General features: G+C 35.5%; 2 protein-coding genes across 3 annotated transcripts; one reads left to right on the forward strand and one right to left on the reverse strand.

Moving 5' to 3' along the window:
• The first annotated feature begins 640 nt into the window (after positions 1-640).
• On the forward strand, positions 641-9,816 carry LOC127091665 (protein HLB1). Its single transcript, XM_051030350.1, has 14 exons — positions 641-1,287; positions 1,500-1,625; positions 1,797-1,866; positions 4,630-4,743; positions 5,478-5,561; positions 5,820-5,870; positions 6,083-6,112; positions 7,448-7,510; positions 7,605-7,670; positions 7,796-7,924; positions 8,147-8,182; positions 8,479-8,598; positions 8,727-8,912; positions 9,556-9,816. The coding sequence occupies exons 1-14, from the start codon at positions 821-823 to the stop codon at positions 9,664-9,666; spliced, it is 1,653 nt and encodes a 550-aa protein (XP_050886307.1). The 5' UTR covers positions 641-820; the 3' UTR covers positions 9,667-9,816.
• Positions 9,817-10,073: 257 nt separating this feature from the next.
• Positions 10,074-13,172, reverse strand: LOC127091663 (metal-nicotianamine transporter YSL1). 2 transcript variants are annotated; one of them, XM_051030348.1, is made up of 7 exons: positions 12,984-13,172; positions 12,470-12,888; positions 12,193-12,365; positions 11,981-12,075; positions 11,737-11,871; positions 11,322-11,626; positions 10,074-11,217 (listed from the first exon to the last, which is right to left on the reverse strand). In XM_051030348.1, the coding sequence occupies exons 2-7, from the start codon at positions 12,867-12,869 to the stop codon at positions 10,286-10,288; spliced, it is 2,040 nt and encodes a 679-aa protein (XP_050886305.1). In that variant the 5' UTR covers positions 12,870-12,888; positions 12,984-13,172; the 3' UTR covers positions 10,074-10,285. The 2 variants fall into 2 exon arrangements, with proteins under 2 accessions (XP_050886305.1, XP_050886306.1); XM_051030349.1 differs by having other exon boundaries at positions 12,470-12,881; positions 12,984-13,153.
• Positions 13,173-17,283: the final 4,111 nt, after the last annotated feature.

Genomic DNA, 17,283 nt, shown 5'->3' on the forward strand with positions numbered 1-17,283 from the left:
TATATATATATATATATATATATATATATATATATATATATATATATATATATATATATATATATATATATATATATATATATATATATATAATTTCAAATATTTGGATAATCTAATTAGTTGAACTTAATTATTAAGAGTTATTCTCATTTTCTTATAAACTCCCTTTTAATTTAATCTTACTTTTAGTTATTTTAAATACATTTAATTCTAAAATATTCTAAACTAATAAAATGCATAATGTTACCAACAACATCATTGTTTTCATTTTCTTTATGGATTTAATTGAAATACACCGTGTAAAAAGATTTTACACCGTCTGTTAATCCTATACGTTGGATATGGAAATAAGTTTGACTTTTATTTTAAAAATCTATAAAGTAATACAAACGAATGATGATGATGAATCGATAGTGTAGATCTTTTTACACAGTGCATAGTAATTAATCTCTTTCTTTATTATCATCGAAACTAATTAAAAATCATTATTCTTTTCAAATCATTTTAATTCCTAGAGTAGAAAGTTTGATGAAATTGTTAACCTAAAAAACTTCTCTTTTTTCTCATTTCCTTTCCTTTTCCTTTCAATTAACTTCCTCTATATTTCTTTTATTAACCAAACAAATATGAAAGTAAAAAAGAATATTAAATATAGTTCTCCACTAAATTTTCTTCTCCTTCGTTCCGCATTAGCTCTGCCTCTTACCACACTTTCCTCCCCATATCTACTCTCTTTACGATTTACGAGTTTGATCCGATCGCAACTCCCTCATCTCCTCAATTCTCCATTCCATTTCCTCCAAAACCCTAACACTCCAAAATGTCCGAACCAGAATCTCATAACCAACTTCAACCATCGCCGGAACCCGAATCTCAGAACGGACTCCAGCCAGCACCAGAACCCGAATCCCAGAACGGACTCCAGCCAGCACCAGAACCCGAATCTCAGAACGGACTCCAGCCAGCACCAGAACCCGAACCCGAACCCAAACAGGAACCTAATCCTCAACCGGAAACCGAACCGGAACCAGTTGCAGCAGAACAGTTAGAATCACAAGCACCAACACAATCGGAACCGGAATCTGGATCAAAACCCGATCCAGAAGTTACCGCTGCAGATCTCAAGGAAACCGCGATCCATTCCAATGACGCTTCTAACATTTCTTCACCACAACCTCAGCTGAAGAAAAAAGACGAAGGAAGCCGAACGTTTACCATGAGAGAATTGCTACATGGATTGAAAAATGATTCTGAACCGGAGAGAGAAGACGTTAGCTCTCCCTACAGGTTTAGTAGAGATATTGCTGTTAGTGAATGCCTTGTAAAATATGCACTGAGAAATTGCTCTAAATTTTGCATTTATATAGATATAGAAATTTTCTAATTTTACCATTTATATAGATATAGATAGATATTGAATTATGGGAGTAATAAGGATTTGAATTTGAGAGTGTTTTTCCGCTTGTGAAATGCATATTTACATTGTACTATTTCAACAGCCAAGATAGTCAACAGCAACAGCATATAGACCAGAACAATGCTGCTATGGATTTGATAAACAGTGTTGTAGGTGTTGACGAGGAAGGTCGGTCCCGACAGAGGATTCTTACATTTGCTGCCAGGAGGTACTTCAATTACTTCTATCTATAACTAGGAATATAGACTGAAGAATTTGTTGCATACTACAATCTGTTTTGTAATCTTTGGCATATATTAGGAACCCTATCATGGCGGGGATTTTCGTTTTTCTTGTGCTTCTCAGGGAAACTTATAGGTTTCTTACTTGGATATTCTAGGTATGCTGCTTCTATTGAGAGGAACCCTGAAGATTATGATGCACTGTATAATTGGGCATTGGTACTTCAGGTCTGAGAAGCTGCCTATTTTTGCTCTTGTAATATTGAAGTCGGCTAGGGTTTTCATATTATTCTTTAATTTTTATTTGCTAATCGGTTGTTTTTCTTGTTAGAATACTTGGCTTCATATCAACTTTGATAGGTTTGTTAATTGAGGGAGTTAGAGCAAGTCGGGGGGCTGATATCATTAAAGAAATAAGACATGTTACCTATAGAAAGAAGGGTTCAGAAGAAGAGATATGTTGTCATTTTGAGAGTGTTGGGGTCCTTTTGGCATAGAGAAATTTACTAACCCTTTAAGTTTCACATACTGTACCCAAGGGCAATTTTCCTTAAATTTTCTAATAAATTACAATTTCCTATGAAGTGTGGTATTGGGGTTCTCGGATCTATGGGTAGTGCGTATTGAAGGATTTAAAGAGCTGTTCAGAGCTCAGCAAGAATGAAGAAAAAAAGATTCTGGAAATCTTGGAGAATTAGGGAAAGTGGTTTTGTGTTTCAAAAGAGAATTCTAGGAATCCAAGTCTTGGTAAGAGAGGCTGCATGTTTATGGCTAAGCTTCCAATTACTGTTGAAGATGAGTGTCTGAGGAGTTTCTTCTTTGAGCCTAGCTGTGTTATTGACTGTGGAGCATAATGGGAGGCAAAAATATGCTATTCCAAGTTTCCAATTCTGCCATATAGCAACATGGAACCACCATCATTCACAAATTGGCCATAGAGGTTGTGAAAAGTCCACCATGGACACTGAGCGAGTCAGATTTATTATGTTGGGGATAGAATAATTGGGGAAAAAGGCATGTTGTGTTGGTAATCCGGGTTTGAGCACCGGAAAATGTAATAGTTTGATAGCGATGAGCAAAGCTCTTACAGGAAATGGAAACTACCAGAGCTAAAGCTCCTTCAAATAGAATAGTTCTCCTTGCCTAGCTGAGAGTACAACCCGAATTGTATTACATGAAAGAATGCACAGAACTCTATGATGCCCATCATTTATTCACTCAATCTTAACAGAAAATCCCCCAAAAGTGGCGCCCTCATATGCCATGTCAGTATGTCACTAACAGCCAAATTTCTTCTTTCTTCTAGAATAAACCTTCACATGTTGGACTGTGGGCCAGTGTCTAGCATCTGATCTTCTCTAAGTCCTCATCCTTATTGGGCTCAATGGCATTGGGCCCCAAGGTCTTGTCATGTAGTGTTATCAAATAGCGGCGCCATGGCCGATATGGCGGATTTCACAGTTGATCCATGTCATAGAGATTCAACAAAGTTTTACGTTGGCTGTCGACTTCCTAACACAACCCTCTCCTTTTAACAAAGCTAACATAGGCGGGAAAATGATAACTTAGAGTGTTGAACTCACAACCTTGAGAAAGACATTGGATTTTTTGGAAAATAGACTTAGGTGGTTTGGACGTGTAGGGAGAAGACTTGTAGATTTTGTGACAAGGAGAGTAAATCAGATGGAGAGAAGTCAAAAAACTAGAAGAGGAAGACATATAAAGACTATAAGAGAGGTTATCAAGAAAGATCTAGAGATCAACGATTTGGATGTAATTATGGTCCTGAATAGAACCTTATGGCGAAAGTTAGGCTTGGTTGTTGTTGTATGGCCGTTATGACGGATATACATGGAGGTTTTTGGACTCGGCGCAATGGTAAATATTGGCCGATATTGCGAGGTTTTCTGTCATAATCCACTATAACGGTGCCACAAAGTAGCTGGTATGGCAGGATTTTGGCTCTCCTCCATGGACCGCCATCTGCCATGGACAACAATGCTATCATGTTACTTATAAATAAGAAGAGGGTTGTTGAGAGGGAGATGTATCTTGTCATTTTGAGAGAGTTGAGGCAGTTGGGCATATGGAGGTTTATTGATTTTTCAAGTTTTGCAATGCTGTAGTTCAGGGAGAATTTCCCTAAATTTTCTAGTAAAATGCCTGCTGCTATCAAACTTATTATCTATGAAGCACTGACTCCGACACGGACACCGCTACACGACACGGACACTCCGACACAGATAATATAAAAAATATAGGACACTGACACCGCTACATATACGATAGTATTTAAACTTTATTTATCTATCTATTCTTAAAAGAGTTCAAACTATTCGAATGAAAATTAATGTATTTAATTTTTTATTGATAATATTATATCAATACATGTCCAAAAGATGTGTATGGTATGTTGAAAACCATTTTTTTGGAAAAAATTGTGCGAATTGTTTGACACATGTTGTATGAGTGTCATACGAATGTCTGACTAAGATATAAAGAGTGTCAAAACAATGTAAAAAACTATTTTTTTGAGAGACACTTCTCTGACTTTTTCGACACTTGTCTGACTTTTCCAACACTTGTCTGACTTTTCCGACACATGTCGTATGGGTGTCATACAAGTGTCAGACACCGACACACGTTGGACACATGACACGCCTACTCTTAGAGGTGTCCGTGCTTCATAGCTTATTATCGTATAACTTTTCCTAGGATGATATTCTTATTTGTGCATAAGTACAGGCCCTACACTTCTTTCACTCAATTATTTTTCGAATTAACCTTGTATTTTTTCATTTTCTCATGAGATTGCAACTTCATATTATTGTACATAGTAAAAATCATTGGATATTCACAATCCATTACAAACATACAAAATGTTACTAGTTTGAATCATAAAGATGCTATACTTGAAGTTACTAGTTTGAATCATAAAGATGCTATACTTGAAGTTTTGAATCTGTTCATTCAATCATTATTGTCATGCAGGAAAGTGCAGATAATGTTAGTCCAGATTCCACTTCACCTTCTAAAGATGCATTGCTTGAGGAAGCTTGCAAAAAATATGATGAGGCCACTCGCCTTTGTCCCAGTCTACATGATGTATGTAAGGATATTATTCTGTTTAAAGTTTTTGATGATTGGGTAGCAATTTTTTTCCTACAATAAAGCTAAAGTTGTAAATGAGTAGAACAATAGTCTGCCTAGGCACAGCTAGGAGAAGTTGAACCTAAATAAATAAATAATAATATTAAAGAATACAACTCAAGAAAATCTTAAACGGGCACATATATGCAAATGCAGGATTTATAAATATCAATAATATTTTTTTTCTTATGCAAGCTATTGACAAGCTGACTAAGTAGTACAATTTTCATACTCAGATAATTCATTAAATGAGCTTCAGCTCTAATATATTTAAATCTTGAAATTGAGTGTCAAATAAAATACATCATGTATTTAAGATACATCTTTATTTTTAAAACAAAAAATATACATTTTAAAACATATAAACTTGTAACCTAACTTATATTATCTCATTCGATTTAATGTTTTTTATAAAATGAATAAAATTAAAATATTATGTAAACTTTTTAAGATGATAAATAATTCATAAATATATATTGAGTAATAAATATAAAATTAATTTAATAAGATGTCCCTTTGCATCATTTTATATTTATTAGTTAGTTCAACGACTACTTTTACCAAATTCAAACTAATAGACTAATTTTTCAGCTATTAGTTAGCTTATCTGTTACTTTTCACAAGCAGAGCCGTAGATGTAAAAATGAGTAATGACTTGTAATTTTTAATCCTCTGTCTGAATGGGTCAGGCTTACTACAATTGGGCAATAGCAATCTCTGATCGTGCGAAGATGCGAGGCCGCACAAAGGAAGCTGAAGAGCTATGGAAACAGGTTAGGAAAATGACATGCTTCCTTCTATTAAATGGCTTCACATTTTCACTCACAGGCTCTCGGAAAATTGATATGATTTATTGAAGCTCCTGCTCTTATACCAATTCCTTGATGCCTGCCTATTAGATGATGCTTGTTACATAATAGGATTCATACTGAATTTGAATGGGAGAACTTTTCAGTTTCCTGTTTAGCAGTTTCTTTTGTTGATGGTTGATAGAGAGAGTTAACATCCCACCTTCTAATTTTTGTAACCAGGCAACAGGTAACTATGTTAAAGCAGTCCAACTCAACTGGAACAGTCCTCAGGTTCTTCTCTCTTTCTTGTTAAAAGTTTGATTAGCATTTTCTTAAATAATCCGAAAGTGATTTTGAAACAGCTTTTTTTTTGTTTCCTTAGTAAATATTTGCTTTATCAAGTACTCACTGTCACTTTATTCCTATGCACCTTTTAATTTTCCTTACAAGCGTGCCATTCTGCATTTTGAGCCCCTTTTACTAACTCATGGAATCTATTTCAGGCACTTAATAACTGGGGGCTTGCACTTCAGGTATATTTTGAATTTGGGAGTGTACAAGCATTAAAAAGTGTTTTATTTATTTATTTATTTGCACAATAATAAAAATATAACTTTTTGAGAAGAAAAAATCTTTAGCTTCTTAGAGTCCTCTTAAAAATTATTTTGACCCTTTTAAATGATCTGAAACTTTAACTTCTGGAAAATTATTTTTATACCAAAAGTACTTTGTTAATTAATGCCTATCCAAGAGTGTTATCATGTGTACATATGTGCTGCACACCCCATATGTATCATGATAATAATACTTCATAATTACCCGTTTCACTATTTTTAATTTTTGTTAAGCCAGTCATTGATGTTATACGATTGATTTTAAAAATTAATTTTTCACAATGCACATCCAGTCAACCACCAAGTTTTGTATACTAGACCAATAAAATCTCCATTGGGTTTCATAAAAAACCATTGGGTTACTCCATTAGCTTTCATTGGTCTACCACGTGTTTCAGTGTTAATCGAACTATCTTCAATTTGATCTACTTTTCTCATTGGAGATTTTATTGGTCTTTTTTCCTTAAACCTAATGTAAGCCCCTTTATGCTTCCTCCAATATATTTTCTTCCTTGAGATTTGTCGACGCTTCCAAATTTACTCAGTACCCTGTAGGATAATGTCATCCCCTGCCTATTTCGCATTACATTTGGGGCTGATGTAGCACTTCTAGCTCATTCAATTCTATATTCAAGCATCCTTGTGGAACACTACTAGGGTATTGGCCTGCATTAGCAATTAACAATTTAGCACATTTGAGTCATTGATCAATGTCTGAGCATATCCAACGTGGTTTTACTTTGTCTCTGAATTGTCTAATATAAATAACCTCTTTTAGTTTTCTTTGGGCCAGGCATGTAAAATTTTGCAAAAATGGTAGGACTTCGTTAAGTTTATCTTGAAAATTTCTATAGGAATAAAAGAAATATAATGAAGATAAAACCTTTAAATACCATTGGAATTGCCATGCATTTCATTTAGTTTTCAAAATAGTTCACTATACCATTGGAGTTGTCATGCCATTCTTATTTTGCTAGTCATACTCAACTCTCTTCTTTTATTCAGAATAGTTTTCTCTATATCATAAGAATTCTTTGGCAAAATATCTACTTGCTGAAAAAAGGGAAACTTGGTCCTATAAAACATTTGCTATGGTAAACTATAAGGAAGGGTCGAACCTATTATGGTGGGCTTATTGTTGGTATCCTGATTTTCATTTGCAAGAGGCTGAGTCCACAACTTGAATTTTTCCCCTTCCAGTCACATGATCACAATTTTAACTGTTTCCAATTCTTCCCTTCAAATATTGTACAGGAACTCAGTGCCATTGTTCCAGCTCGAGAAAAGCAAAAAATTGTAAGAACTGCTATCAGCAAGGTACACATTTTTTTAGCAGGGAATCACATGGAAGTCAAAAACATTTACATCTGCTCCTCTTCCTCTCTTGACTTTACCCTATTCTTCATTGCAGTTCCGTGCAGCCATACAGTTGCAATTTGATTTCCACCGGGCAATTTACAATCTTGGAACTGTTCTGGTCATATTTCTCCTTCAATTTTTCACCTATTTAATAACACATTTTGCTTTGTTGTCTTGGATTGACATATATCACAAAGAACCAGTATTAAGAATGTATAATTGACTTGTTAAATGACTTTGCAGTACGGATTAGCAGAGGACACTTTAAGAACAGGGGGATCAGTGAATGCTCAAGAAGTTTCACCAAATGAATTGTACAGCCAATCTGCAATATATATTGCTTCTGCACATGCATTGAAACCAAATTATTCTGTAAGAACCCACTGTCTACTCATTCCTTTGTACATAATTACTGGCTATATGCATTTTTTGGATTAGAAAGGTTTGTTAGTCTAGTTAACATGTGCTTTTCTCTTAAACTTATCCTTCTGTTTATTTCCTTGTGTCCTGTTTTTTTGTTTTTTTTTTGTTTTTTTGTTTTTTGGGTTACTCTTATCCTGAAATCAGCCTGAATTGTTTTTCTTCTATTGACAGGTTTATAGCAGTGCTTTGCGGTTGGTACGCTCTATGGTGAGTACATGTTATCCTAAATTGTGTTAGTGTAGTAGCTTTTGATCTGGGACAACACTGCAATGTGAACTTATCACTTAAATGATCTAATTGTTTTTAAAGTAACCATACTGTTTTATTGGGTTTCATCCCTATTCCTTTCTTCCTGTTGGAAATTAACTTATCTTCTACTTGAATTGATATGCGCTATATGGTAGTTGTTTCATTTCATGATATACAACAAATGTGAGTGCTCATTATGTAATCATTCATTTATTCATTTATATACCAACTTTGACAGAACTCAATTTTCACAGCTACCACTACCTCACCTTAAAGTTGGATATTTGACTGCACCTCCTGCGGGGGCATTAGTTGCACCTCACAATGACTGGAAACGATCAGATTTCTTTTTGGATCACGAAAAGCTTCAGCAGGTAAAGTATCTGGCTGATAAATTGAAATTTTATAAGAGGCTGCTCACATTAAATTTTGAAATCACTGGATTCTTGGTTCTCGTGTGAGAAATCCAAATTTTAAATTAAAAAAAATGGACATGCTTCAGGTACCCAGAGGTGAACAGAGGCAAGCTTCTCAAAGTCTCTCAACCAGATCAGATACCGTGAATGGGGATAAGAAGACTATCAAAGTAGAAATAGCGGATATTGTTTCTGTATCAGCATGTGCTGATCTGACTTTGCCACCTGGTGCTGGCCTCTGCATTGATACAGTTCATGGATCAGTTTACTTGGTAAGCAGCACTTTAATCGACCTTAGTGTAATTGTATTCTATATATCTGCCGCTTGCTTCATCTACCCTTGTTGTAGGTTGTTTAATCCAGAGGCACTAAATAAATTTTAGCTGAACTCAATATAGAGAAATTTTGGACTGATAAAGCCATGAACTTTTTCACTATAAAATAATCAAGTCCAGTTTCAGAATGAAATTTCCACTTCTGCACTCTTGACTTTCCCAACCACTTGTAACATTAGTTTGAGTTTGAGATTTTTGTGATGCCTTTGTTGATAGTGTATCTGATTATATCATGAGACTATCAACTTTAATTGGTAATGCAATTGTGTGAACCTGCACTCTTGTTGTACTATTGAAAGTGTGGATACTGCCCCTTGATGGCATGACTTTTTTTATACTTCAAATACTGCACACTGGTTTGATATAAAAAGCTGAATTCATACATGTTTTTCCTGAGTTACCCGCCCTCTCAAACACCAATGTAATTAAAAATTGTTCTGCCAAATTCAAATTTTAGTAAGATTCTAAAGGTTTGATGAAATCTTTAAATAGTGCTTCATCTCAAGCCGAAAGCATGAGAATCTCTTTAGCTTTTGAAGTTGCAGCACTAATTTTCATTTTTGTACATTGCTTTACCAAGGTTGCTGACTCTTGGGAATCATTGGATGGATGGCTGGATGCAATTCGTTTAGTTTACACTATTTATGTGCGAGGCAAAAGTGATGTATTGGCGGGTATTATCACTGGATGATTGTAATTTCGTTAAATGTATTGCCAATTTGGTATGTCAAGTTGAGTAAGAATTCATCATCAGCTTTTTGCACCTCTCTGCGAACTTGTGTATAATGTTGAGTAATGTATGAAATAATTTTAATGCAATAGAGAAATCCGAGTTTACTCATTAACCATCCCGTTAAATATCGTGGTTTTTGCCAATAGTTGTAGAATTTGTGGTTTGGACCTTTTACATCTGTTTATATAATTGGTGCCTGTCCACACCTGCATGTGTTTTTTTGTCTTTGCTTTTTCAAGCCTTTTTTTATTCTCTGATTTAATATTTTACCGGTTATTCAATCGTAAGGCTGAAAAATCATCCATTGTTCTACAAGGAAGGTGTTTTCTTTTAGTTTTGTTGGGGTTGGGAATGCACCTGCAGCATGAACTGTATTCATGAAACCTGCATTATTTTGTCAGAATTTTGTCATGTTACAAACTGTATTCTAATGCCAACAATATGGGGGTAATGTTCTGTATTGAACATCATTTTATATTTGTTTGATGTGTGCTTCAGAGTACACAACTCGTGACAAAAAGAAGAAAAGAAAAAAAAAGGTAAACTAGCTAATGCTCTTCATATGTTGAGTCAAGTTTTAAGAAGAAACAAATTTCATGCATATAGGCGGATTAATTTTTGCTAGAGCAAGAATAGCAGCCGGAAGAGTCCATAGTCCTTCCCCACAAATTAGTCCAGAGGCAATTGCAGGAACCATCAACTCTGCTTTCTTGGTGTTAAGCTTGTGCAACACGAACACAACCAAACTACCCATGCACATATCAATTGCAAAGTACGCCCCAACCAGAAACGGTACTGCCATGACCATTGGTAAAGGCATCCATTTCCCTATCTTTTTGGGTGAAAAATCTCTTAACATGTTTGTTCCTATAGCAAAAGCAAAGAACCCAAAACAAAGTTGCAAGCAATGTCTTGGCAGTGCCGAGAAACCTTGAACACCTATAACTGCCATGTTTCTGTAAATTAGTGCATAAGGGGCTTTGAATTCTCCACGTGGGTTTCCCACGTCGAATGCCTTGTAAAACAGGAAGAAGCTCAGAGGACAGCATACACACCCCATCGCCGTGCCAACTACTTGGCATGCAAACATTGCCCTGGGAGAGGTACGCGTGCAATGAGCAGTTTTGAAATCTTGCATCAGATTGCAAGACACCGAGATCACGGATTTAATGAGACCACACCCCACAAGTCCCGCCACTACACCATTCTCTTTTCCTGTCACAGTTGCCAGCAAAAATAGTGCAACTTTCCCATAGTTATACGCCATGTTTATATCAGTAAGACCTGCTCCAAAAGCATTGCAGAATGCAAGAGATGGAGCAAATATGTAAGCAACAATGATGTAGTACCATTTCAGCTGAGGAAACATGTGAGGGATTATAATTATCGAAATGGTTGTGAAAACGCCATATCCAACTACCCCGATCCACATTGGAATGACCTCTTTCAAGAATGTTTGACCTTGTTTAAGGTCCTCAGTAGGACTCTCTCCCTGATCAGAAGCTGATTCTACAACAAGAAAAGAACTCAACATTAGATATATCATATATTCATATTAGTAGTACTATTGAAAACTTGAAAAGAAGAGCGCAGCCGTCTATGACTGTTCTTACCATTTTTAAGTTTCTTGTTCTTCATTCTCTCATTTACGCCAATGACAGTTGAAACTAGAATCTTCGTAAAAGTATATACACCATCACCAAGGATCAGAGCAATCGATAGAAAAACCTTATAGCCATATAAACCCTTCATATTAGTTTCTTCTAAGTTATCAGGAAACCACTCTCCTTTAAGCCGATCGACGAGCGGATACATGACTCCAAAAGACAGCACAGCTCCAAGGAGCAGAGACAAGTTCACAAGGTGAGAGCAAATCATTCCCGCTCCCACAAAAGTCGTACTAAAGTCGAAATAGAATCTGCATAACAATAAATTCAACCAACAAGATCAGTACCAACCAACTAGAATCGAAAGTTTCGTTCCAAACCAATTATAACACGTTTCAAACCAAAAACTAAATCATCGTACGTTTGCTTCCAAGCTTGCAATCCAAAGGTCGGGAATTGTTCGAATCCACACCCCTCTACGCCCGAGAAAAACCACTTGAAAAAACCCCATAAGAAACTGATAGAAAAATACTTCATGAATCCATGCACTTGCTTCCTGCAATATTACAATAACATGATTACTACAATTTAGCACCTTTATTTTCCAAACTAAAAAACAAACAAAAGTTAATGAATGAATGAATAAGAAGACATGTTTATAGTACTTAGCCATTTTGTCATTCTGTGTATGAAAACCATTGATGAGAACTGCTGTTGCCAAACCACTTGGATAAGGTAATTGGAGATCAACTATCATAACCTGTATCAGAAGATGAAAAGACACCCAAAAATATTGTATAAAGAAGAGTCCAAATCTAAAGTATGTATTATTATTATTACCATTAACTAATTAGTTAATTAATTAAATACTACATACCTTTCTGAGTGGAATTAAGACAAAGAGTCCAACAAAGCAAACCACAAAAAGGAAACCAGACATCCAACCAAAGGCAGGATCCTTAACTGCGTTTGGATTGTTACCTTCAATGCCTACTCCAGATAACTCATAAGTCTTCCTGTTTAATCCCAACAGATACGAAGCAAATCCTCCTACAATACGCATACGGGTCATCAGATAAGTAAAGTTTGATCAATGATTGTTTCAGTAAGAGATCGAACTCGAGAAAATATATATATATATATATGAATCTCACCACTAACAGCAATGCTATAGCAAGCAACAGCGCAAGTCTGAATAATAGTATTCTCTTGGCGAGTGAACGGCTTAGAAACAAAACCAGCTTTTTCAAGCACTTTAGTCCAACTTCTTATGAACACAAAAGCAAGTAGAGCAGCGGAGACGTTCAAATTCGGAACCATTCCGGTGGTAAGATTAAGCTTCATTGCGATTATACTATAGATTATTCCAATCATCATACTCACAAACAATCCTCTCACTGTGATGTGTTCTGTCCATGCTTCGTCGGATTGGATTGCTTCAGAGCCTATCACTGGTAACTTATCTTCCAAGTTCTGATTCACTTCTCTTTCGATTTCCATTTTTTTATCTTGAAATTCTGTGTTGATGTTTAGTGGACTTGATGGAGAAATCATCTCTATAAGCACCTATCAACTTAATAATACACAGTTCTTGTATCAGACAAAGATAGATTAAGAAAACAATTGTTAATTTATACATATATTGTATACTATATTATAGCAACTCACCTTAGTTTATTTTTGTTCTTTCTCTTCTAGTTGTTTTGTTGCTGATGAAGCAATGAAAAAATGGAGATGCTTTCTTTCAACAAAGACACTGATATGGTTTGGATTTATTATATAGTGTAGGGTACATATATAGATATAGATCTGCTTAAGGTTAACTGTAATAATATGGTATAATATAATAACAATTTTTATTCGGCTGGTGCGGTAGTAAATGCTTGAGACTTATAAAAGTGTCATTTTCTCTAGGTCTTAGGTTCGAATTCTGCTAATAAATTCTGTGTTGGATCAGTTTTTTTGCCAGATCAGATACAATTATATTATATTGAATTTTTTTTGCTAATAATGTTTTGGAAGCATATATACAAGTTGTGGTCAAGTTGACTGCAATGTATGTCATTTGGGTAAAAGGAATATTGCATCATCCATACAAATGGGATATATATAAAGCAGAGAAATAATAATAATAATAATAATATAAAATATTCTTGTCAATCATGAACCAATTCTAAAATAATGGAACACTATAAGTGGATCATTGTAACTAATTTTAAAAGAATGAAAAACAGTTTAACAAAATTGTAAATTAAAATCTATATATTGTTCTCTAATTTAACATGGCATCAACAAGTCAATTCTATCTATGGTGGATCTACCTCCCTCCATCACCACCGCATCCGTTACAGAGTGGTGACAACTAAATTCTCAGCTTGTTATTGAATCTTGTTTTTCGCTTTAATTCTTTTTAAAAATTTAAGAAAAATTTATAGAAGTTAACTTTCACCTATGACATCATCAAGTAAAATCTTATATCAATCCATACAATCTCACCAAATTTATTGTATGTCCAAAAATTCTGATGAAATTCTCAAACAATGCTAATCACAACAACAAATTGATGAGTCATGCATATCTCTTATTATCGGATCCTCTAATCGTAGTTACAATCCATATTATCGAGTGAAATATTGTCTCTTGTTCTTATTTCTCTCATGCTCATGAGATATAGGAAAATTATTCACCTATTTTTCAAAAATAGGCTCGTGCAAAAGCACGTCATCTTAGTGTTGAACTTAGCGCATACATGCTTGAAAGTGTAAAGGTAAAGTGTATCTCTTCAAATTAACAAAATTGACGATGTTTTGACATCAATAGGAGATCATGTTCCACTAAGTCATCATATTGATGTGATTTTAGAATGTTTTCCTTCAAATTACGTGCATGTAATTGTTTTGTTTGAAAGTAAGTTTGATATTCTTAATGTTTATGAGGTCGAGGTTTTACTCTTTGCGCATGATCCGCATCTTAAGAATTACAAGAAAAAAACATTTGTATCTCTCAATCTCACACATGTTTATATTAAATTCACTAGTGCTGATACCTCTCATTCTTTATCAAAGGACTTGTCTAGGGGTGTTTGCGAGCCGATTTGGTTTGTTTTTGAGAGAATATGATATCCAAAGTGATAAAAAATATGGAATTTCTTATCCCACTTTATAGGGTAGAAAAATACCCTCTAAAAAATCCAAAATACCCCTTAAGTTGCGGAGATGCATCTCCGGATGCACCATGTTTTAAATTAAAACGTTAACTGTTCTAGAGGTGTATTTCCGTAATATTTTAAAACATACACCATGCATCCTACTCTCAAAGACATTTTACACGTTTATTGTTTTGGAGATGCATCTCCGCTTAGGGATTACGAAGATGCATCTTCGTACCATATCAGAATAATGCAGGTTATGTCTGTTTTATGGTTTACGTAGCTGGAAGTGATGATTTATAAACGTTAAGAATCCTGTTAGGTGATGAGACTTAAACCTTACAACTGATGCAAAATATGACATATATAAATCCAAATGGTCCAAAAATGACATATATAAATAAAGTCGATATACACGATGAAGTAAAAATAAAATTTAATCCATCATGAATCCAAAAAAGCAACTACTATATACTATTGCACTACTGCGTATGTATGACTCCATTTTCTCTGGTTCCTCTGGCTCGTTTGGCTCCTCGGGCTCCCCAACCTTTAATACCTCCGTCCTTCAGTGCTGTCTACGGTACATCAATGCCTCCAGTACCTCCGTCATGATGGCATCTAGGATCTGTCCCACATCATACCCATCCGGAAAGATATCCCTGTCAATGTTTGCTTGTGCAAGCTCCACTATATGACGACATCTAGGTAAGACATCATGAGCATGATCTAAATGTGTATGCTTCTCCTCTAGTATCTCCTGATGAGCTGGCATCGATGGATCTCTTGGAGCAGCCTGTACCATATATGGATGTGGCACCCTGAAGAACCATTTGATGTATCCGTCGACGTAGCTCCAGGCGCTCTCAGCTATGGTACTCCGTGCCTCCTTCGGTATCAGATGACTAAGATAATCATCAAACATGGAATCCATATCTCTACGTGTCATAGCAGGAGGAGCAGAGAAACCAGGGTGTCTAAGAATGGTCAGAGTGTAGCCGAACTTCCGCATCACGTGCTCAGGCAGACGAGGGGCAATGAGACATTTTCTGTAAGTTAACCATCCTGCGTATAATACTATGTTGCTAAATAACAATGTATCACGATGATCAACATAGCTATTGAAGTGCATGTCCTCGACAACCAAGCGGTCAAGATAAACTCTGAATGACTCTATTGCCTAGTTTCTTTTTAACGGGGCAAATGCAGATGCACGCGATATATCCTTAGTATAAGTCGGCACACAAGACCAGCTGGAGATGCACAGGAAGTCCTGGAGGATCCTTACTTGAAAAGTGTTAGAAAACACGAATCATTAGTAATAGCGTTGCAAAAATCAATGAAAATGGCATTGAAATATTAAAAGACCAATAAATATTACTGTCAGTAGTGTGATGTTGCCTATGACCTGCTTTCGTTTTCCATATACAACCATCTGATATCTTCGAGTACAAGTAGACTAAACAAGCGCCCCCTAGTTATATTCATGGATCCGCTCGAAGTCCTCGAAGTACCGTAGGTAGACGACATCCACATAAGTGACACTTTTGTCCACAAAAATTATAGTGTCAACCAAATATAGCATGTATGCTCTCATAAAATATACTCTATGGTTCCCCACCTACTTGTCACTGCCTCTAGCCTGCTCTACTCTAACGATCTCATATGTATATACCTTTTTTCGTAAATTCAAACCTAGCATGAGCCCCTCTGGTTTTTTCAAACTCCCTCATGGCAGTCTGTTGGTCAACTCCCAAATAATCTACCATAATCTCAAGTGCCTCGTCTTTGGTAATCCTTCCATGATCTAGAATTTTTCCCCTGATCGGAAGATGAAGCAAACACAACACATCATCGAGTGTGATAAACATCTCACCAAGCGGTAGATAAAATGATGAGGTCTCAGTGTGTCATCTCTCCACGAATGCATTAAGCATCCAGTGGTTGACCGTAATATAACTGATCATGCACAAGTCCTTCATCCTTGTTAAGGACAAGACATCCTGAAGCCACTCCTCATTCGGCTAAGGCAAGCCAGTAATCTTCCGCCCATGGTTAATAATCTTCAGCGGATCAAGGTCCTGCAGAAAAATAAATCCATGTCAGAAACTTGTAATATAAAAAAAATGTAAATTAAAATAAATGAATCCAACTAATTTTACCTCTCCGTTCCAAATATGTCTGGAAGTATGGTCTGGGTACAGAGGCAGCAATGATAACTCTACATGTCCTCCTCCAAATGCCTGAGATAGCTCTGGCTCATCATCCACAACAGCCTCACCATTCGGAGATGGAACAGGCTCAGTAGCCTCTGTAATGCCCAAACTTATTATTTAAGCAATTTATTCAATTGTTTGCATAATTTGGTGACAATCAAGAAAATTGGGGTATTTTTGAAATGTAGGGATAATTTGGCAAATTACTTAGTCCCGAGTTTGAGAGTATTAGAGCTGATAAAATAATACTATTGAGATTATTACAAACAATTAGGCATTGTAATTATTTTGTAATAAGAGAAATATAAAAATCCTAATTTAATTATTATTTAAATTAAATATTTATTTAATTTAAATAGTATTTTAAAAAAATAATTATGAGTTTGGGCAATTTGTGTGATTAGAGAGGAGTAAGAGGTGAGAATAGAGAAGAGAATAGTAAGTGGGCAAAAAATACAATATTGAGAAATATAGCCCATATAAATACTAAAATGATGGAAAATGCTAGGGTTGAGAAATTCTTCTGTACGTGAGAAAGAGACAGATCTAAAATTTGGAATCGGAAAGGCTCTGGGAAATCGATCATAGAAAGAGAAAAACTTCA

This window comes from Lathyrus oleraceus, chromosome 6 (assembly GCF_024323335.1).
Source record: "Lathyrus oleraceus cultivar Zhongwan6 chromosome 6, CAAS_Psat_ZW6_1.0, whole genome shotgun sequence".
NCBI classification, from domain to species: Eukaryota; Viridiplantae; Streptophyta; class Magnoliopsida; order Fabales; family Fabaceae; genus Lathyrus; species Lathyrus oleraceus.